The sequence below is a fragment of the Pundamilia nyererei genome, unplaced genomic scaffold, assembly GCF_000239375.1.
Source record: "Pundamilia nyererei isolate P.nyererei 1_Seehausen unplaced genomic scaffold, PunNye1.0 scaffold00043, whole genome shotgun sequence".
Lineage (NCBI taxonomy): Eukaryota > Metazoa > Chordata > Actinopteri > Cichliformes > Cichlidae > Pundamilia > Pundamilia nyererei.
This window is the reverse complement of record NW_005187444.1, coordinates 3197322-3220965: the sequence shown is the minus strand read 5'-3', so window position 1 is coordinate 3220965 and position 23644 is coordinate 3197322. Positions and strand designations below refer to the sequence as shown.

Below are 23644 nucleotides of genomic sequence, written 5' to 3'. Positions count from 1 at the left end.
TAGCTCTGGCAGTTTCCATCCTGCCAGGAACAAATAGTGGTCCTGCTGATGGGTCCTACTGAAGGACCTTCTCAGCCTTGTCCAGCTCTTTTAGAGTAACTGCCTGACTCCTGGAATCTCCTCTGTGCTCTCGAGACTGCTGTGAGACACAGCAAACCTTCCGCATTAGCACGTATTGATTTGCCATCCTAGAGGAGCTAGACTACCTCTTGCAACCTCAATAGAGTCCAGATATGATCTCATGCTGCCAGTAGTGATGCTGACCCTGGCCAAATGCAAAACAAGTGAAAAAACAGTCAGAAAAGATGAGGAGGGAAAATGTCAGTGGTCTCTACTTGTAAAACCATTCCTGTTTTGGGGGTAGTCTCATTGTTGCCCCTCTAGTGCACCTGATGTTAATTTTATTAAGCCCAAAGAAGCTGAAACTGATGAATAACCCCCTCTGCTACTTAACTGACCACATCAATATCCTGCAAGCTTAACTTGATGCTGTGTTTAAGTTTTCTGAGCAGTGTGCATAGCTTTTTAAGGTTATTTTAAGGTTATTTAGAGGAATTGAATTTGTTTATTAGGTGTTTTTTCCCATTTAAATGAACAATTCACACAACTTTATCAAGTTTAATTTACAGCCAAGAACTTCATAGTTTTGAGCCTAATTTCCAAAATCCCTGTATTCCAGGTGCGTTCTTCTTGTACACGGGCCTGGCCATGCTGGGTCTCATCTTTGTACTGGGCTGCCTCCCAGAGACAAAGGGCCTACAGCTGGAAGAGATCGAGAACCTGTTCGCAGGTCAGCTCTGCTCCTGTGGAGAGCCTTCACCCAACAGCAATCGTCATGTCCAATACATCCGGGTAAAAGGCAGCAACTACCTCCCCTCTGACAACGACGCCTCAGATGTAGAGTAGACTGGGATGATTTTGCTTTCCACTCTGTCCTTTGGTTTTCCTGGGATGGCTGCTCTTGCGGGGAGGAAAAGGTATTCACGGTTCCCTCTGGTGGGTGTGATCGAATGGGACCAAACGCAGGCTAGAGCTCCCCTGGGGTTGACTTTAACTGGTGCTTTCTTTCATTTAAGCAACTTTTTCAAATTTCTTTTTAGTTCTGCCTTTATCTCACCTGGAAATCGTGTTGCTTTGCATTTCTTACTTTTGAATATCCTCCTTATTTCTCATCGTCATTTATGCACTAATAAAAAGGGAATACTGACTGGTGTCTACGCAGTATTGCTGTGGGCACAGTTAATCTGTGACAGTGTTGCTGGGATCAGAAAATCCTTGTTTTACAAACTGATCAGACCACAATGAAAATGAGTGAAATATTTCCATTTTCTTGTTGAGAAACCTTTTAGAAACAAGCCTTTTGTTGTTGTTTTAACCACACAGTTGGTTGCTGACTCATCGTTTACCCTCACATATTTAATTCCATTAAGTTGCGTGATTTCCGTCTGACCATCCATCTTTTATAAACTACAAAAACGAGATACGGGCAGAAATCTGATTGTGGTGAAATGATAAGGATTTGAGAATTTGAAGATGTGTGAAACTGCTTTCACTGATTTCTGCCATACTTGGACGTTTGCACATCTTTTCGAAATCATTAACATGGGGTTAGTCCTCCAATCAAAGCTGGTGTCAAAAATACTAATCACGTGTTTCTGTTGTCAACTAGAAAGTGGGTGAGTTTGCACTTTAAAGTCTTTTATTTTTTTCAATAAATAATAAAATAAAGTGATAAATAAAATGTTTCCTACGTGCCAGATTGCTATAGCAAGTTGTTGTTTTTTTAGCATGATTTGGAATTCAGCCAAGCAAACTATGGAGCCGTGGAGTCAGACAGTGCCATAGCCTATATAACTGTAAGTAATGCATCGAGGTATTAAAGTGCTACAAACTTTGATGTTATGTTACTGTACAAAGAAAAATGCCTTTTTGATGTTCAAAATGTTCAATTTCATATCTTTGTTGTTGCAGCTGAGATAATGGTGACCAAGAACAACGTCCCTCAGAGGGCTTTTGTACAGAATGTCCTTTTTACACTGGGATACTTTGATAAGTACCAGTTTGCTTTATTGGCACTGCTGGCGTTTACAAATATTGATTTTTCATTAAATATTTTTCATGCGGCCTTATTTTTTTTGTACATCAAGCACAGGCTAAAATGTATTTGGAAATTGTACAAAACCTCCACATGGAAACATGAAAGTGCTTGATACCTAAAACTACGTGATCTGTAGTTACAGGTCCATTCTGCTTTTGTTTGAAATGAATGGATTTCCCTCTTGTGCTGGGGGAAAAGAATAGACTCATGACACTACCACCTTTATATGAGACAGAGTTTTTCCTCAGGTGAACAGAGCTGATTGTCTTGACAGCTTCGAGGGGAAAGCATTTCAGGTTAAAAGGCCATAAATGAATTTTATGGATAAATGGATCAGCATTTTGTATATGAAAAGTTAACTGTTTGCAAAGTTACAATATATGTGTGTTTTGTTTTCTTTTCACCAATGTCATATTTGATAAATAAACTTGTCAAAAGAGCCTGATCTGTGAAGTCAGTCAGTTTTTGTGTGAAAAGGTCATTTGAGTGTTGCTCAAATGTAATTGAAGATGGTAACATGACATCATTTCTAAGAGTCTAAGACGGCATGAAAAATTGTTGAAGTGCTCACAACACTGAAACAAAGAATAACAGAGACTTTCCCAAAGATCCTGAGGAAGAACATCTCCCAGAGGCTGTTGGTGTCCTACTGCTGCTCCACAGAGTATTTTAATATATTACTTCTGTGTGTGGTTTTTCCTCTTGTACAGTGGCACAAAACAAGGCGCTCCCGAGGGTGGCCCAGAAAACCATGGGATGCCCCCTACCCACTCTAGAGGACCTACATAGTTAAAGCTAATAATATAAAAGATCCTTCTGACTGTCCACATCCACATGAATGTGCTCTGTGTAATTTGGGAGAGTGGGGAAAGGCAGCTTTGGTCTTTTTTTGTGTTTCTTGTACGGTTTTATATAGTTTATAGTTTTTATTACTGTTGTGAGTGATCTTTGCACTGTTCAGAGTCCATTTGACATTAGTGTACACGTTGCATTATGTCATATGGTCCCCTGCTCATCCCAGTGAACTAAACCGGCACCCACAGTCTTAAAGTGTGTGTGCACTCCTGCTTTAAATCTCAGGCCACTTTAATGTTGGCAAAGGAGAATCACATATGATTTTTAACATAATTACAGTGGTTGATTTCTAGCCCATTTTTAGGTGAAATACTTAATGCAAAGTTGGGATGGTGTTTTGGTGTTTTTGGTCACAAGGAGACCCTGATCTTGAAACTGCTGGTAAATGTTGAGTTGATGGAAAAAATCAGTAGTCACTGGGTCATTTCTGTTTTGTGGCAAACCAGGTGATGAACATTCAGGATGTTTTGTATTTAATTGGTTGTGTTAAAAGTCTTCACTTATCCCAGGTAAACTAAAACATTTGGAACAATCCAGATTTTGGTCGTGTAAAGACAATTTTTCGTTATGGCATGAGAAAGGGATAAAAACTAGAACATGTTGTAGATAAGATGGGAAGTTTATTTCAATTAAAGAACTTGTAAATATATAAATATAAAATATGTAATAGAGTAACTATATAATACTTTTACAGGTGTTTGTGGGGTGGGAAGGTGGCATTAAATTCATTAGGATGAGTTTTTGTAAACAATCTGACACTGTAGAAAAAATAAAAATGTATGAAAAAAAAGACTTGCATATGATCCAAAATCTAACAATGCAGCCACGGGATATCGAATCCTGACCTGGTCTTAAGGTTTGCTGAGTCACAGTTTTGGCTCTGTAGACGTCAGGTTATGTTTAAATTAAAGAAGGGGTGCAAATTACACATCAGGTCAGTTATTTCTGTGCAGTCGTAGGATTTGATTTCCATTGTGACCAGATGTGTTCCACTCTTTCTAAGAAACATAAATGCAGTGTTGGCCCCTACAGTTCCTTCGTGTGGCACTGTGATTATCCAATCCACAAGATGGCAGTAAAAAACAACTAAAGAGAATAAATAGTCGCGATGAACGTTAGCAGGGAGCAAAAGAAAAACAACAAAAAACCCTTTATTTTATATGTGAGCTTAAAAATAGATTATCTGCCAGTGCAATTTTAGTGACTTTTTTTATTTATTGCTACTGGGAACATGGATTCATATATTTGTTATCTGTAAACTAAATGATTGCTTTTTTTTAATGGGATGATTACAGAGTATATTAAATAATAAACAATAGAATATTGCCATTTATTTATTTGGCAATTTAAATGATGTTGTAAAATTGCTTAAAACAAACGTTTTGATATGGTATTAAATTGAATTCGAAATATGTACTGATGTCATTTAGGATTTCTTATAGAGACTCGTGTTTGCCCATCTTTTGTAGTCACATGAAAGTCCAACTATCTACCTGCTAAGCTATCGAAACTTTCATTTGTGTAAAAGAAGCTTGTGGTAGTCCAAGGTTACTGCTATCAGAAGGCTGCTGGTAGATTCTCTGCCGTTGCTGACATGACTTCATGCCTGAAAGCCAAATGGTTGATGCTGTAAAGCGGTTCATGGTGCTGTGATTTCTCTAAGACGCACAGAAAAAAAATGTTTTAAAATTAAATTAATATTGTCCCAACATTTTCTATCATAAAACGATGATAACTGTCTGGAAAATGTACATTTTTGGCTACAGATTCATTCTGGACTGTGTCACGAGCGCTTTTTATTAATGTGGAAATGCAGATTTTGGTACTCCTCCAATATACTGGGGGGAAAAATAATACAGTGATTCTTACTATCGCCTCACTCCCCGGAGAGGGCGTGGCTTGCTGACGCACTGCGGATCCCTCCCAGTGTCTAAACGGAGCGGAGAGAGGAACGGCGAGGCACGGAGGGGCGCGCGCACATGTGCGAGTGTGTTTGAACCAATGAACGCGTACGCGCGCGCCATTGGCTCACCAGCAGCCGGAGTGGCAGTGTGCAGACGGGCTCGAGTCGGAGCATCAGGGCCAAGTTGCGCAGAGATGCAGCGTACGTAGACGCAGCACGCGGGCACACCACCGCGGCTCTTCCCCGATATCATGGTTTAAACACCGTTAAGATAGGTTGTTGTGGGTTTTATTTTATTTTTTTAATGGCGGCGCTGAAGTCGAGGTGATCCGCTCGCCAGCGGGAGTATAGTGCGCACTCCTTTTTTTTGTGCCGGGGCTAGTAGCCAACGCAGATAAATCCGCACTATTATTATTTTTTCTTCTACCTGCTGTTGCATAAGGAATCATGACAACGGGACAGGATGAAAGCTCTGTCCGTGTGGCATTGAGGTAAGGCGCTAAAGACTATTTAAATGTTTCCATTAACTCCCAAATGCGTAGCAACATTAATTGCCCGGTGCCACCTGTCAGTCAGTGCAGCGGGCCTCGCAAACACCTGCAGGTCATCAGCATCATCTTGTGTTCGCCAAACACTCTTTGACCTGGAAAATATTCCGCGTCGTGACGTTGCTGTTACCGGCTTTCAGGACATGTTTGCGGCGCAATTGTTTCTCACCTCAGTTTGAATGAGCAGGTTTTGTGTTGGGGCCTCACAAACATAGAGCATCACGCCCATTGCACAGGTACGCGCACGCGCGCACACATTCACGGGCCATCCTCTGTAGCGTGCATGCTGGGAGGAGTGACGATATCTTTTTGCAGCGGCTCTCTCTATCATAGAAAAGGAAACAGATGGAGAAGGTGGGAGAGAGCCAGTCGGCCTGTCTTCGTCCAACGGTCTGGCGTCTCATCAAAGCCTCCTGCAGAGACAGTGGATCGATGAAAGAAGAGCTTCACTGACAGTCAGGTTCCAAGGAAAAGGGCAGTGGGCCTATAATGCTGTCAAGTCTGCTCTTTGTTTGTAGACATTCAGTGGACAGCTCAGTCACGGCTCTCAGCGATTCAGTACTGTTCCAATCAATTCACCAAACGGACAGGCTGCTTCACCTCTAATTTCATGCACTTGATGTGGGCGGCTGTATTCATGCTGAAGAAGGCCGCTCACACCCAGATGGTGAAGTGGCAGTGACATAATGGGGAAACCAATCTCTTTCTCTCCCCTCCAGTCTGTCCGTATCCATAGTAATTATAAAAATGACTCATAATGGCAGTATAGTTTCTCATATCTGTGTTTTCTTTTTTTTTGGTATCCTCATATTCAGCTGCTCGCCTGTGTTCCTTGTTCAACCTTAAAGACACAAGTGCCTCGTCATTATTTGTGATGAGCTTCCGGATACCATTCCCCAGTATCCCATTTATGAGGGGAATAATTTATTTTATGCTGTTGCTACTGCATGTAAAACAGGGGTTGAATTGGTCTCAAGTGTTGGTTTCGAACACAGTTTTTATGGTGGGACATTTTCCAACAGAAACTAGTTATTCTGGAGATGTTCTGTTTTGTACCGCCTGTTATTTGTTGCCAAATAACTCCCTGAAAAATTTGCCTTTGCAAAGAAAGACATTTAGTGGTTTTAATGGAAGGATGAAAGCAAAACGGGCAACTGCCTGGACCTGCCCAGTTAATTACAAAACAGTTCCCAGAACAAGCAGCATGTCGCCGTCCCAGTCTAAGGGGATCGAGTGCCACTTCTCCCCTGTGGAGCCTGTAATGCGGTCAGTTGTCTCTCCCCACCTGGAGTCTACTCTGCTGGGGCTTTCCTGTTTGTCCCTCTGGGGCTGCACAGTTGGTTGCACTAAGTAATATAACGGCCCTGCGCTGCCTTACTGTAAAGTTTTGCTGTTTGTCTCGATTCTGTGGTGTGATTTGTAGTGTTGTTTTGCTGCAGGCACTTTGGGTTTTTGTTAAGAGTTTTAGAAATGTTTTGATTACCTTTGATGTTTACAGGGATGTAAGGTTAGGAATGGAGCAGCTCCTATAATGCTACCACTATAATGACGGTAGGGTTATACAGTGATACGTTGTGAGACTGTGTGATGCAATATCCAAACAGTCCTGAAGAAATCAAAAGTCCGGAAATATGCATCTAGGAATGAACGAACTGTGGTGTCAGTTGTGTGCGCGTCAGTTAGGTCAAAGGTCAGTGGAGGTAATGGTCATCATTAATCAATTTTAATAATGCATTTCTTTTAAATCTGATTAGCTTTTTTCCGCTGAACACTATTTTACCTCTTAAGAGTGTTTAATATTCTTCTCTGCAAGTTGGTTAACTTCTGTTCACCCTACACTCTTTCAGTTAATTATCACCATCACAAATCATAAAGTAGCGACTGTTTTTTTTTGCCAAATTGTTATCCGAACCATAATCTACTTTGATGATGACAATAAATTACCCCACAAGATGAAATGGAGGGGGTCTACATAGAATAGAAAACCCTTTCTCCTATTAGCGTACACATGAAGTCAACGTATCTGATTACAAAAAATCACCTGTCTAATGTAATAATTCATATTGATTCACACCTCATACATGAGTGTAAGGTAGCAGAATTATGATATGCCAGTTTCATATGAAAGTAAAACGCACGCCTGTCCAAATTGGATGCAAGTGTATTTTTAAAATGATTTGCATTGTCAGAGAGAGTCGCTATAGGAGCATGCAAATTGCAGTGAAAGTGTAGACAACCATTCACTTAGGAAGAGGTGAATGTTTTGTGTTGTGGTTCCACCAGCTAAAATTACAGCTCTGATCTTAGTAAACTGTACTTCAGTTTGCCATATGTGAGACTGGTTATTTGGTAAATGTACCCTGAAAAGCATAATTGAGCTTTCTCATAATGATGCCTCTAAATGTAATTCTGTTACCACAGAGTTTTACTGAAGATCAGTTTTCATCTGTAATGGGTTTTCTATTGACATGTGCATGTGCATAGATGCTTCAAATTGGGCATGACGGTTTCGTTTTTGTTGTTTCTCTCTGCTAAACCCAACAAGCCTATGGATATTTGGTTAGGTGTGTGTCAACAAAAACGCCTCATATGTAGACATCATGGAAAAATAGCTGAACTCATCTTGCAGACCAACAGATTTCATGGTTCTGTTTTATACAGGGTTGGTTTTAAGGACTAAAAGGACTTCTTAAGGTAATTTAACAGTTTAAGGCCAAAACTTTGTTTATATAAAAAAGGCCATCTTGCTCTGTCAGACTTCTACAAAGGAACTCAAAGCCGAGAACATTTGCTTGTCAGTGTTTACTCGTGCAGAAAAATGGTGGCAGTAGAGGGTGTATTGTGAAACGGTTGCACAGTCGTATCCCTCCCTGACTACATTATATTAATTGTACTGTACCTGGTTTATTTGAACAGCCCATTATGTCATAACAGTCTGTTTTAAATGGTAGGTGTGCATTGATGGGAGGGGCCGAAAGGCTTGCAGTGAGGACTTGCTGAACCTGCCTGCTGTGGTTGTTATTAGTGTATGTAGCAGAATCATTGTTTTTAATGTGCTGACAGCTTAGCACTGGGGATCAAAGTGAGAGAGAAGTATCTTTGACTTTGTTTATATCTGCAGTAAGAGCTTAGCTTGTGCATTAACCACTTAATAACATAAAGTGGAGGAGCTTGCAAAATAAAAAGCCATGCCACATCTCACCTTGAAATGTACCTCCTCATTTCCCCTGTAAAGACTTGTTGTCTCTGATGCTCAGCTGAAGGCCATAACAATGACGATAATGAAATTAAATGGGTCCCTAAACCTCTTAAGACTTAAGTTACAGCCATGCTTTAATGTAATCAAGTGTAGGCATGCAGCAACTGGTATAAGTGGGTAAGGCTAAGCCTCAGGTTGTGGCTCACAAGCCAGCTGTAGAGACAGGACTACCTGTGGTGGAACAATCTTGTTAAAATGAGCTGCATGATTAGAGCAGATATCTTATATTATTGACCAGAATGGGCTTCAGCTCAGCTGACAAAAGCTGTGTGAGCCGAGGTTTACAATGCAAATAGAGATTAGTGTCTTTCATCGGAGAGGGGGGAAAAGGGCTCAGTCGAAAAATTGTAAAAAAAAAAACAAAGGGGGAAAAGCATGTAGCTACATGTAAAATATCAATTTGTGTCTGTTGTTAAACAGTTAGCTGAAGCATTAGTTGGCTAACCTTAACATACCTATTTTCTGTGTTTAAAAGCAACTCATGTTTTTGTATGCTACATAAAAGCTAAAGGTTTATCTGTCCAAAAGTTTATAGTTGAAGTGCAAAGACATGAATTTTTTGAGTGAAGTTTTAACAGGTTTTGGACACTGTAACAAGGGCAGGGCCAGTAGGTTACTGGCAGAGGACCAGTTGGTGCTCAGGACATTTAGATTCGTGTTCGTCGCCCATGGCAGCACCAACTAAACACAGCCCCTCAGTTTAAAGCCTCTGCAGACCTCGCGCTTTGTTCACATCCACTGAACTGTGAGAGTCTGTCAGGATGTAGCTGTTGACCCACAGTCGTTTAGATGTGTTTGTGTGTGGGTTTAAGAGTGTGTTGGTCTTTACCTGCGTTCTTTTTTTCTCCCATTCTAGTAAATTGTCCAGTGTAACTTTTTTTTTGTTCAGTTTCAAATGTTAACCCTGGGACTGGGTGATCAGTACAGATCTTAAGTCCAATGGAAGTTTTATAGCTTTTGAGCTACAATCTCAAAAGCACAATTTCCCTCCGTCTCTAACCTGGTCTGAGGTTCTATGAACAGCATTAATCAGTTCACCTCAGAGACACTGTAATTACGTACAGATTTAAAAGTAAAAAAAAAAATAGGAAACCATCTGACCATGATGAGCTCTGAAAGCTATTACCTAAAACTTTAAATTGAACTTTAAAATTTATGAGGGAGCCTGTACAAACATTTTAATTTCATCTTGAAATTAAATTTATTTATTTTATTCTGCAGATGATTAAAAACCAGTTTGACAATGTGTTTATTAAAATTTTAAACCAAAAGTATCACCTACATTTCTCCCATTTGTAAGATCATAAAAGGGTATGAACTGTGATACATATAAAACTAGAATTGATCCTCTGCTATAACTATAATAATAGCTTAACTTTAAGCAAAAGTGGCAGTATATTTGTCTTGTGCATTAATAGACCGACTCAGAAAGAGAAAGCAATTCGAAGCCACTGCCTCAGGCTTCAGGGAAGTGTGAGGGAAATATTTATTCATGGCCATTTTTTTTTGTCTTGTTGTTGTTGTTGTTTTTTTTTCATTTTCAAAAATGTTAAAAATGACTTTACTAAACAACTTATTCAGTAGACTGAGAAACTGAGAATGGTGGCAAAATGAAAGTTTGCCTCAATATTTTACTGTTGCTGAATAACCATTGCAAGCCGAATATTGAGCTGTATCACTGAATGAAGCAGTCCTGATGCACACTTATTGCTGCACTCCGTTTACATCAGAAGTTGGATGTCGGAGATACAAGTGACATCACTCCTGAAGTGACCATGTTGCAGTAACAGTATTAATAGTAGGAAAAAGCCACCCCCCAAAACAGGTTTTCTACCTTGCTAGGGAGAAATTCATCAATCACCTTTTTCCCTTCACTTAAACACAGTTGCAGCACATCCACAGGTCAGTGCTCTGTGTATAGGTTAGTAATTAGTAAATGCACAATAGTGGTGTTACATCTTACAAGATTTAAAGCTTTACTATTGTTTATGTGCACTGCTACCATGTTGGAATGTGAAGTTGGGGTCTGGTGGGTAATCCGAGTTGAGGAGGCATTCCAGTGGAAGATTCCGACTCAGAACTCGGGATTTCTGACTTTCAACTGAAAACGGAATACAGCAAGAACCTTTTCATATTACTTGATTTAACAAAACACAAAATGTCAGTAACATTTACAACAGGCACATGTCATAGAAAATAGTATTTCTTGGTACAGTGATGTGATTCAATTTGTTATTTACACAGTATTCCACAAACAAGGGAAGAATAGTGTTTATTGCTGAGATTAACAACTGTAGGAGATTAATATCCGTCTGGAGGACCTGGTTTACTTTTTTGGCTCTGTCTAGATCAAAGAGTTCTTCTTTTGCCTTGTGTGGATTCCGCACACTTTTTCATTGTCATTCTATTTAAATGCTTTTATTAAAGAAAGGGCTTGATGGAGGCTTTCATAGGACTGTATTACATCTCTGCACATGTCTCTTGTCTTTTTAAGCAGTAGCCAAAATGTGTAAATACTGGCCAAGTTACGCTATGAATAACACCTACTTGGCCTGCAGCATTAGATGGGAAGAGGTATGTGATCCCAACAAGAGACAGAGGCAAGCTTTGGATAGACTCAATTCATTATCATGTAACATAAGTGACCTTCATCATTTGTACTTCATGATCTTACTGTATAAAAATTACTCGAGCTGACAGCCTGCATGACTTTATAGTGGTGCCATTTAGGTTATCACAAAGCACTTAATCCTGTGTGATAAAGTGCTGTGATAACAGACTGTTAAAAGTGCTGCACTTCACTAAGATTATAGTCCTTGGTTAGTATCTACAATGTCAAAAAATAATGACAAAATGCCTTCTGCAAGTTCCAAACTAGAAGTGATATATTTGGTATGCTGTGTCAAAAAACTATTTGAGTATTTTAGCTTCACAAATGTCAGTAAATGTTTTGTATTGTAAGTTTGTAAATTGAATATCTTAGGATTTTGGTTGGAGAAACGAGCAGTTTGAAGACATAGAATTAGATTTTAAGGCACATTTTACTGAAAATACATAGCTCTATGTATTTGTTAGGAAATGTTCCACAGCAGGCCTTACATGCTCACTGCAGCAGGACCACAATATCAGGAAGTCAAATTATCTTTAGTAACTGACTTTGTCGTGGTGACGGACTGCCCTGTATCACACTAATTTGAGTGTAGCCCAGATAACACTTCTAGTGTTTGGCCATCATGACCTCCTTCTAGACAGAAGGCTCTTTCATTCCAAGGCTATGCTAAGCATAGCCTACACTTAAGCTCAACTTGCCTCAAAATAGATTCCTGACTGGCCGCAGCACTCCTGGAAGACCTCAGTTATCTATATCACAACCTCAGGAGTCAGCACATTTCTGCCAGATGCATCTGCACCGATGCAAAGAGCCTTGTGCTGTGCAGTCTGCATGCACCACATGTCAACATGTTTTTTTTGTTTGTTTGTTTTTTAAAACAAGAACCGGATTTCCCAAATTCTCCTTCTCCTCCTCCATTATACAGCATAAAAATTAGATGGTTACACAGAATAAATTGGATGTAATCATAGAGTAGCTTACATGCAAACCACACCCTTAGAAAAATGTTATTGGCTCAGTTGTTGGCACTGTCTTGCTCTGGCGCACTTTGCATTGCTCCTTTTTCCCCCCCTAGGTAGTTTTCTTTCCCAGTCCTTTAATTTTACCAGCAGTGTACCACTGCTTGATATGTATGCCTTTTCCTGTTCACTGTACAGATCTGTCCAGTTAAGGACTCAGCCAAAAATGAATGAAGTCTAAATGTAGAACAGAAGCCACAAATAGGATGTGGATGTAACTTAACTTCTATCATCCAACTGCCTGCATAATCACAAATAGGACTCAGACGGTCACAAATAGCTCTGTTTGCATAGCAAGCTGCCACCTTATTTATGTCAAGAGACTCTCTATAGTTAATGGGGACAGATGTTTTTTCTATGAAGTGATCTGTTTTTATTTGTGAATCAGATTTTGTTTTAAGGTTATGTTGAAATGTATAGATGTTGCTGTGCTGATATGGAAGATGCATGTTTAGCTTGCAGTCACCACGTTAGGGACCCATGACTATGTTAGCACTGGAATCCATTCATCTGGCACTTCATGTTTGTTTGTTTTTTCTCTAATCTAAAAAGTGTGACGCATGTTTTAATATTATAGTTACAGAGACATTAAGGATGGTGATTTTCAGTTTTACTTCACTTTACATGTCAGCTTAGCAGGGGTGTTTTTTTTTAACCTAAACCAAAGTGAGGTTTGTGTATTCCACCGCAGTAATGTGATGGCATTGAATTTGGGTCGCAGTGTTATCTTTGGTTACAACACTGCAACTGAAGATAGGGTTATTTGCCCTTAACGTACAATACCACATTTGGTGAAAGCCAAACATGGCACATATTAGCTTATCAAAGACCTCATACCGTCTGTGGTGAAGGAGTGGTAATTTGGTCTCGTTTTGGAGCCACTAGACATGGACACTTAGTCTCTGAACTCTGCTTTATACCTATAACTACTGACAGTTATTGATGAGAATTGGCTCATGCAACAGGACAGTGATCCCACACACAGCAAATCTATAACAGAATCGCTGAAAAAGAAAGGAATGAGGGTGTTGCAATGGTCCAAAGGTACATTATCAATCGTTGTTCAGCTTTGGATTGGATAGTCTTTATTTTCGCTGGAAGCAATTTTGATAACAAACTGTCATCAGCTATGCCAGTACATACCACAAATAGTTGCCTTTGAAGCAAAATACGTGATACTCGAATGAGTATTTGTTGAAAAATAACCGTTGGCTTTATACATTTTCATTAAATCCTTTGAGGATGTCATTATGTACCCTTACTCTATCCTATCTGATTAATTGCAAAAAAATGCATCAGCAGATGAAAATGCAAAACGAAAAACTGAAAAACTGAAATTCTAGCTGTTATGATATCTAATTGCTGGAGGAGTAGTGGCTCACCTCTGCATCACATCTTCAATTTGGATGAGGAGTAGCAGGCAGTTACTTGAACAATAAAACAGCTTCTTTGCTTGTCAAACACCCCTCCTGTGTTTAGATGTCTTGCACCTAAAGTGCAGCCTTGGATTAAATCCTGCTGAAGGCACCAAAGTGCAAATGAAGTTCCACCACCTGCTGGCATCATATGGCAGCTGTTTGACTCAATCTGCATATTCATGAGGTGTTAGTCTTTCACTTTTTTTGCTGCAGATTTAAACACTAAACGTGGACAATGCCTTTGTTAAATCTTTGTGTTGATTGGTCACCCACTGTGAAATAAAGTCTTGTATTTGAGAGCTGTAAATAGTTAAGTGCAGAGTCAAAGTGCCTTCCACTCTGTCTTGAATGGTGTGTTTACCTAACCTGTTATCTTCTATCTGGCCTGAAAACTGCAGATGGTGGCTGGCTGTAACACACACAGTTTTTAGGGCTAGCCTTTGTGTCGCTGACCCATGTTTGACACAGAAATGAGATTCCTATGTCAACAACACATGGTTCAGTGACACTGCAGTCTAGGCCTAACTCTGCCTCTATCACAGAGGAGTGTGCTATCTCAGGGTACATTTTCTCCTTATTTTGTTGGTTAATTGGACGAAATCATATCTTTTGTTTTTCTTCTATGCACTGCAAAAAAGACAAAGCAGTTTTCATAAAGGCTTTTAACAATGTCTGCAATATTTATTTGTTGTTGTTTGGGAAGTTGCATATAGGAAAACAAAGAAATAGACCTGCAGCCACATTAATAAAAAAAAAGGGGCAAACACTGGGCAGAAAACACATGCATTTAAAAACAAGAAGCACTTTGTGAGCACAAACTTTCACCAAGTTAGCTTACTCTCTGGGCAGTTTTTACTTTTGAGTGAATTATATTGTATTTTTTAAATATTCATTTTGTTTTTATTTATTTTTGAAGATATTTAAAATGTTTGTAGTGAAGTAAAAACAAGTGTAAAGTACATGCTTTTGTTATTTTCCTGTTGAAACACATTTAAAATGTTTGACATAATTATGAGTGCAGTGATGATTGTTTTGTTTTTTTATTTATTTATGTGGCTCTAATTCATGTGTAGCATTCATTTCAACGTTTGAGTTTTAAATGTTTAGATTTTTATTTTTATTTTTGGGGGGGGGGGGTAAAACATTTTTAATCACAAGTTTTTGTTTAACAAAAAATACAAAAAAATTATTGTGTGTTTAAACCTGTTTTAACAGACTCGTATTAAAATAATGTGATGTGTAGAATCCTTGTCTGCTTTCCTTGTATGCTGATATGTTGTCAGTACAAACAATGGCAACAATAACATGGGCCTGGATTCTGGAGCATGGACCTTAGATTCCATATTTAATATTTAATTAGCGTAATTTCGTCTTCTGATTGTAAGTTATCTTTTTTAGAATCTGTTATGAGATGTTTGCGGTCATTACTTAACCAGACCCACATTAATGATGTCAGAGTTTATTTGCTGTGTGTGATGATCCACATTGAATTAGACACCTCGTATTAGATTCAGCATGTCTGTTGTGTCAGTGTTTCCAGTCCTGAAAAGGATGACTCATTCAAAGCAACACCGGAATATCTACAAATAAAGCCTGACAACCAGATTAGAAGAAGAGGCTTTAAAATTACTCCTGTGCCATCATTTTTTTTTTTTAAATTAAAGCAGTAATTAAAAGGGAACATTTCTCTGGCTATGCTCTCACCACATATAGTTTGACGCATTTTGCACTTCAGTAAGATCTGTCGTGGCAGGTGTGAACGGAGCAATTAAAAAGTATCAGCAGAGAGGAGAGGTGACTGAAGATTTTGTGCCTTGGCCCTTGGACCAGTGATTAGTTTTTGGAAAATCTGTGTTATGCTAGATGCCGGTGATGTGTATAACATAATTCTCCATAATCTTTGGCTAACTTTGGCTAGAATTTGCTGGAAATTCACTGAAATTAGTCTAAAGGTTGTTAGATGGAACTGAGAGTTAAATTACTTTACAATATATTTACACATTGCAATTAAAAACAAATGCTGCTCAGTGCTTTTTTAAGACCTAGATAAGCTGTTAAAGCAAAGGACCACTATGGCCAGCATTTCTCCAAAAGTAACACTGGTCTCTGAACCACTTTTCCCTTCCATGTTGACTAATTCATATGATCCCTAGCTGAGGCCTTCTGTTTCCTAACCTTTCCCTCTGGTTACGATGGGGCAGTCTGCTGTCTGACCCTTGACCTGCAGGAAGCAGCAAAGTCGTTATCAGCATGCCACAGGGATTTGGCATGCCCTCATTTGTTTTCATAAGCACGGTTTCTGAAAAATGAGTGGGATATCAACACATATCCAAAACCTTATTAGAGGAATCATGATAATAAAGGAAAATTGGGAGCAGGGCAAGGTCAGATTTCACACGTCATGCAGACTGTAAACCAGTCAATGTGCCCCGACAGAGGCATGGGCGTGTGCCTTGTTTTTGCAAGTGCTGACCTTGTGCAAAGTATGTGGTGAATTTGCTTTGTCTTGCTTTACAGCATGCTTAAAAGTGTATCGACACAAGCCAGCAGCTTCATTATAAATATCGTAAACATTTCAAAATTAGATCAGTTGTATGTTTTGTGAATCACTATGGCAAAGAGCTTTATATTTTTTATTCCTCATAGTCCTAAGATGGCATTTGCAGCAGTATCAAAAGCATTGTTTGTGTATGTTTGTGCATTTATCTATAATTTCAGTCCAGAATCAATCCAATTCTATCCTTTTATTAAAGTTTTTAGCATTTGTGCAAAAGATTTGTGAAGCTGGAAGCTGGGGTGTGATCATTCTCATGCCCAGTCTCTTTTACCTGTTCCAGGATTAAGTCGCACCATGAGGTGAGAAGTCTGTTGCCAAAATAAGCTTTGTTTATGTTGAAGTGATTAGGAAAAAATTAAGGGCTTTTCCACGGGTTGTGAGAACCTTGCCCTTCCTTTAGGGTTTGTGCAGCCCTACCTCTAAATAAACAATGTGAAAAAAGTTGGATGTGCACTTACTCTTTATTGGAATTCATATGATCATTTCAACATCAAACATATTGAGATGTGCGCATATTAGCATCTCTTTCTTCTCTTTGAATAGATCTGTGATCCTAAATAACCAAATAATGAAATGAAGAAACTAATTTGTTTTCATTAGAAGAGATCAAAAGCTCACATACTAAGCGTTTGGTGTTTGTTAAAATTGTCTTACATTGTGATTTAATCTTTCTTCTGTAAGTGTTTCTTATGCCTGATTTTATTGTGATGGCAAGTTTCATTTATCTGTAAAAATCCCTTCCTTTCCTAAATTGAGAAATGTGTTTTACTGATTACCAAAGCTATTAGTACTTAAACTGAATCTAGAAAAGATGTACGTAGAAGTGTTAAAAACTTGTTTCTAATTGTTATATTGAATGTTCATTTGCTCTGACTGATATGTAACTGGTCTGTATAAGAATACATTTATGTAGAGTTTGTAAATATTTTTTCATGTGTGCAAGTATCAGTGAAGCACATGGTACTAAGATAAACCTGGTAGTACTTTACCTGTTTGAACTACATCACAGTGGATTGTATTGGAAATAGTTGGGCCTTTTTTATAGTATGTCTGTATAGTGTGTGTGGGTATGACTTTGGAAACATGGTGGAGGACAAGGGAGTCCTCCACCATTGTGGATGGTTGTGGGAGAACTACAGTAGTACGATAATTGTAACGTTTTTTGAAAAATGAAAATTCCTTATTTTATTATTTTCTGTTTTTATCCTCATAAACATATTTAGATAAAATGTAGGAGTCAGGCCAGTAAATTTAAACAGAAGCCAGCCTTTTGTCTCAACTTAGCTTTGGGCTAATTCATGCATCACACCATAATAAAATACACTTAATTCCCCATCAGCAGCTCCTTGTGGAATTAATGCTTTCTTACTTTGGGCTTGGCTGAGTTTTAAAAGTTGAAATAGGGAAAATGATCCCAGTGGTCGGTAGACTGGTATTTCTCATGCTTGGGCTACAGTGGTGAGGATGAATAGGACTTAACTAATGTGTCACAAAATCAAGAAAACTCAAATGTAGAGCTTGCATATACTGATGGATTAACAATTACAGGTATAATTGTTAATCCAAAAAAAAAATAAAAAAATTTATATAGAGATAGATAGATATAGAGAGAGATAGAGATAGAGATATATAGAGAGAGATATAGAGATCTCTCTCTATCTATCTCTATCTATATATATCTATATATCTATCTATATATCTCTATATATATATAAAAAAAATACAAAAAAGTCTTACAGCAAGACACAAATCCATCACTAGCAATGTTATTTATATATATACACACACATATACATTCTGGACTACGCATGACAATAAAGGGCTAGTGGGTGGTGGGGGTTGCCATGGTGACCAGTAATAGAGGCAAAGAATTAAAGTCATAATCCGATCACAGCAGGATATAATGCTGGTCTGGTCGACCGAAAGATGCCAGGAGGAGGGGCAACAGAAAGAGACTCGGCATCTCGTGGCAGTCATCAAAGACTTGAGGATGAGGTTAAATTGCTACCGGCCCAAGAAATTAGGCAAGAATATTTTCTCTGTCTACAGTGCTCAAGAAATTTATTAGGCCACCACCAAATATAAGGTTTATGACACAACTGCCCTAATTGTGTCATTTTTATATATATATATTTTTTCCCCCTCCTCTCTGGCCTAGTGTTATGTCTAAAGTAGATGCTGCTCTCAGCTCTTTGTCTGGTGCTGTAGGTGGTCCCGTCAGGCTGAATGGGCAGAGCATGAAAGCACTTCTGGAGTTTTTTGATGGTAAAAATGCACTTTCTCATTGTACTGTGGGACTCTTTAAAACGATTCTCCAAATAGAAGCTGCCCAGGACCTTTTTCAAGCATTTATCGTGCATTGTTACGGTAGTTTTCTTTAAATGCTTTGTTTGGTTACCACCTCCTTCATTTGAGGTGGTAAGCCAACATGCCTACAGTAGGCATAAAGTGAAAAAGATGGAATGTAACATCCACTGCTGCCTACCAATGTCTCATTTTTGCAGTGAAGTCTCTCTCGCAGGTTTTTAATTTTGGTGAAGGCCAGATATAATTGCTGCTCCAGCTGCGTTAAAAATATCTTTAAATGTGTAGTCAGCCTCTCAATTTCCCTGCACAAACCAGCAGAGCTTTAGCTTTAATCCCTGTACTGCAGAGTTGATTACTTGCATGTAAGTGTAATAATATGCAACCTCTGCAAGCATGCAGCATGTTTACACGGAGAAAATGCTTGTAGCTAACTCAAATGGTAAGATTTAATTGATAACAACGTCATTGTGGATTGGTTCATTTGTTTAGCTGTCCATGTGCAAAAAGTTAGGCCTACACAGGTTTTCAGCATCATCATCTTTTAGTTTACACACAATATAGAAACGGTTAACTGATGAACTTTAAAATTGCTGGTAGGCTTTTTGAATTGTACAAAATATCTGGTTTGGTAAGAGCTTCACCATGAAACCCTTTTCTATAAAGTAGAAGGAAAGTAACATAAATCTGCACAAGCACGAAACAAAGAGCTTTACACACATCTCCACCTAAAGCAAGACAATGCATGAAAGGTAGTGCATTTGCAGATTTTGAGAATTACCTGGTTTGCTTTAAATCTTTGGGTTCAGGTGATTTTTGCTATTGTCATAGAAAGGCCTACACACATACAAGTGTAATTCTAAATGACAGCAAAGAGCTTCAAAGGAATTCAATTTGTGTTCCTGTTATTTTCAACTTGCCTGGCTAGTTCTGAACTTGCTTAGAGAAGGTGAACCCCACCCTGGTGGTGCAGAAGTGATATTTCAGAGCTGATAAAGGAAGCTAATGAAAACTGTCTCAAAGCCAATCAATGTTAAACTAACCAGTGCTTCATTACTTTGTTTACAACCACAAGAAGGCATGTAGCCACCAGCCTGCAGCGGCTTGAAGCAATCAAAGTGTGTGACAAAGACAGTCGTCGCCCCCCCCCCGCTACCACTTTTGTCCTCTGCACGTCCTGCTTTTCCCAGCCATTCACACAGGCATAATTGTCTCCTCTGTGAAGGACATGGAAGCTTTGACGAGCCCAGTTGCAGGTGACATCATCTGAAGCAGCTACGCTGCTGTCCTCAGCAAATCTCCATATACAATTCTGGGCTGTTCACTCACCCATCTACAACAACCATTGTGAGGGTGTTTTAGTTTTATCTTAGCTTTGACCTTTGTCTGTGTTTGAATTACTAAGGATTACTGTGTTTTTCCTCAAAAACTAAGATGGAGTGTGCATTTGAGAAATAAGATTACTAAAAGGAAATGGGACCATTTACAAATGACCGCTAATCCTTGCATAAAGTTGTCCAGGAATTGCATGAATTTAATATCATTTATCTCATTTAAACTTTTTTTTTTCAGACAGCCAAAATTAAAACTTAAGGTTTTGGTGAAAGTGAAATGACTTTGTGGAGTCCTACACAGGCAGACAATTACACATTTATGCACTCCATCCCTCCTTTTAAAGAAAGGTGATATGCTGCACCTTTAATGATTTATTAAGTAGCAGTGAAAATGTGATTTGGTGGCAGTTCCAGGGATTCGGGGTGTGGTAGCAGGTTTGGGCGTGATCCAGTATTCATAGCTGAATGCTGGCAGCGTGTGAATGTGTGGAAGTATAAATGCAATCATTCAGTCATACAGTTCACTATACGTTAGTGAAGCTGTCTTTCAGGTGGATCCAACTGTCATATTGAAGTCTAATACTTGCCAAATAAACTCATATGATCTAAGAATTTAATCAAACTGTTTGCCAGAGAGAGTGTGATTTGTATGTGATCCTTGAATTAGAATAACTTATAAGGCATACTTTTATGTTTGTGGCTGATCTCAAGCCACATACATAAAACACGTTTAGGTAAAATGACAGTCCCCATCCTGGCCACTGTATTCAAGACAGTGGTCTAGGTGAGTGACATGGCAGCTTCCACAAACCAGTGTCCGCTCCTATATATTTTTAAAGGATGAATGTGTAATCAGTGCTTAGTGTATATTTATTAGTCCAACATTTTTTTTCTATTAAATATCCTCAGAAATTAATGCAGAAGCATGGTGTGAAAAACTAAATACAGACTGTGATTCAGTAGCTTGCAGGACCTTTAGCAGCAATAATATGATGTAAATTTCTGTAAGACTATCAGTCTGTTATCTGTGGAGGCCTTTTGGGCCACTCATCTTTATATCTTCAGATCTCAGCTGCAGGCATTCTTTTATGCTCAGCTCTCAAGGTCTATAGTAGTTTAGTTGGGTTTTTAATTGGACCTTTGAAAAACCTTGGTGGTCACCGCAACGATTGGGGGACATGTGACTACAAAATAAGTTCAAATCATCACCCTTCTACCACTGTGCTTGATATGTTGGTGGGTATGAGGTGTTTGTGCTGATGTGCTGTGTTTGGTTTTCTCTAAATGTCCCGCTGTGCATCATGGTCAAACATCTCCACTTTGGTGTCTTTTATCCGAAGGACAAATTTCCAAAAGTCTTGGGGTTTAAGGTGCAGCTTTGCAAACTGCAGCTGACTTTTCTCCAAGCAATATTTCCAAAAAAGCAATACTTGTTCAGTCTTTCGTAAATTGTACTCTCTCCAACTTTAACATTTTAAATGTTAACTGAAGTCTGAAGAATCTGATCTGGAGCTCTTGGGTTTTTGGTCATTCTGTGAGCACTGAGCTTATGATGATTTTCCTGGGACAGCTCTCCTGAATATTTACCGCTTTTAAATCCTCTTTCTTGCTGCAGAATAATAGACTTCAGATTGGTGGAAATGGCTTTAATAACTATTCCCAGATTTATGGGCAGCAACAGAAACATCTTTAAGATCATTGCTGGTGTCTTGTGATAACATGCAACTGAGTGCTCCACACAAGCAAACTGCCAAAACATCTGCTTTCACAGAAGAGGTCACACTTGCTGATCTCTTGATTAAGTGCGTTTAATGAGAAACAATCTAGAGCTACCCTCTTAACTCCTATTGAAGCAGTAAGGTTAATAAGTTCTTAATGTCAAATTCACCTACACAAAAATAGCACAATCACAGTAATATACTGTATATCTGGGACTATAAGCAGCAAAACAACAAAAAAGCTCTTTTTTTGTTTTAATTACCTGTTATTGCTAAGATGGTGGCTAGTTATTTGTTCTAATACACAAGTTTGAATATAATTCTGAAAAAAAAATTGAACATAACTGTGTATAATATTAATGCTGAAATCCTGCTGGCGCAGATGAAATGCAGAGTTAATTTAGGAAATGTCATCAGATTCCCAGGTGTGAGACAGTGCTGCAGGGTATTCAGAGAGACAGGATTACACACCCAATTAGTGAGTTAAATTATCTGCAACAAAGATACCCCCCACCCACCCCGTGTGGCCTTGGAAACATGTAATTGGTTAAATACGGTAAATTTGACACTGAATTTAATCGATTTTCTGACTAGGATTACATATTGTGCATTAAGACAGCAACATGACATGAATACAATAGAGCACGAGCTTTAACTCTGAAAGGTAGCATGAGCTGGTGCACTCTTGCTTACACAGGGTTTGTATTTTGAGCATGGATAACATGCAGCAACACCAGCTTCTGTATCTCAGTTGCTCTTCTGAGGCAGATTTTTAAAAACATATTTACACTTAGGCTAACTGGGACAATTACATATCTGTAGAGTAAATAGGATTTGCAACTTTCAGGCTACATTTCATTTACTTTCTACGTACTGTGCAGACAAACTGTGCAGTTAAAGCAGAACCTCATAATCTCCTGAAGCCACACACTGCTCCGGCTGCTCCTGCTATGTGGATCCATGACAGTTCTGTTTTAACCGCTTGGGTTTGTGATGTACAATGGATCCTCCTCTACTGCGTCAAATGGTGACCAGAGGAGAAGACAAAGTGCAGCCAAAACTGTCTGCTGAGGCTTTTTTTGGTGTTCCCAAAATACCTCTGCACGTCAGTGCACTCTCAGCAGACACACAATGGCACGTGTCACAAAACAGTGAATGTGACACTGATCTGAGGCACCACACTCAGGCTTGACTGTTGTGGACTCTTCCACAAAAACGCTGTTTGGTCTGTGGGTTGTAGAAGGAGCATTTTTCATGCAGCTTATTGAAATTCAGAGTACTCACAGATTTTTTTTTTAAAGTCTTTTTTCATGTATTTCAGTGCTATGCACTGATAACGTAGCACTAGGATCTCAAAAAAATTCTGTGGCTACAAACAAAATCAGTCGCCTGAAAACTGATGCAGTAAGAAATCTGAGAACCTGAGAAGCTTTAATCAAAACAGTCAAATGAAAAAGCGTCCCAGCAAGCGAAGCATCTTTTGCCTGTGTACACATCTGTGACCATTTTGTTCATTATTCACCAACATTGCATGACCTTCTTACAGGACATTACCTCTCCTCCCTCGCCTCCATCTGGCCGTGTAATCCTGCAGCCGTGGCGTTGGTGTCAGTGCTGGGATCCACTGTCACACAGGCGGACACAATGGTTGCACTGTAGTCCCTTCACAGTATTGTTTTCCCTCGAACTTGGAGGCACAATAAGGCCCTTATCCACTCAGGACTGGCAAGCCTGCTGTCAGGTGCTTTTCTCCCAAGCTTGTTCGTGAGCTGAACCCATGAAGAGAATTTGTCTAAAGAACCGCTTGGAAAAAGTGTCTCTTTTGGTCCATATTGAACATGCGCAGAACACAGACTGAAATTACTCGTTTTTTTTTATGTTGTAGAAGCTGAAACCTTACATAAGAACATCAGATCCTGACTGATAAGCCCAGAAATTATTTAGTGAAAAATATGAGCATGTTAAAAGGAGACGTCTGGTAGAGCCTTACTCATATAATGTGAAACGTGTATATATATAT

General features: G+C 39.0%; 2 protein-coding genes across 10 annotated transcripts in view; both read left to right on the top strand.

Annotated features, from left to right (window-relative positions):
* Positions 1-2536, top strand: part of LOC102200556 (proton myo-inositol cotransporter-like) — an 8955-nt gene extending 6419 nt beyond the window's left edge. For 4 of the 6 annotated variants that reach the window (XM_005731538.1, XM_005731539.1, XM_005731540.1 and 1 more), the window contains exons 11-12: positions 680-852; positions 1788-2536. In XM_005731538.1, the coding sequence (XP_005731595.1) occupies positions 680-852; positions 1788-1880 (266 nt within the window). In that variant the 3' untranslated portion in view covers positions 1881-2536. Of the gene's footprint in view, positions 1-679 lie in introns of all 6 variants that reach the window. The other 2 variants (XM_005731542.1, XM_005731543.1) reach the window with 2 other exon arrangements.
* A 2361-nt stretch (positions 2537-4897) lies between these two features.
* The window catches only part of kif21a (kinesin family member 21A), a 56254-nt gene continuing 37507 nt past the window's right edge, over positions 4898-23644 (top strand). For 3 of the 4 annotated variants that reach the window (XM_013910426.1, XM_005731535.2, XM_013910425.1), the window contains exon 1: positions 4898-5347. In XM_013910426.1, the coding sequence (XP_013765880.1) occupies positions 5304-5347 (44 nt within the window). In that variant the 5' untranslated portion in view covers positions 4898-5303. The remainder of the gene's footprint in view (positions 5348-23644) is intronic. The other variant, XM_005731537.2, reaches the window with a different exon arrangement.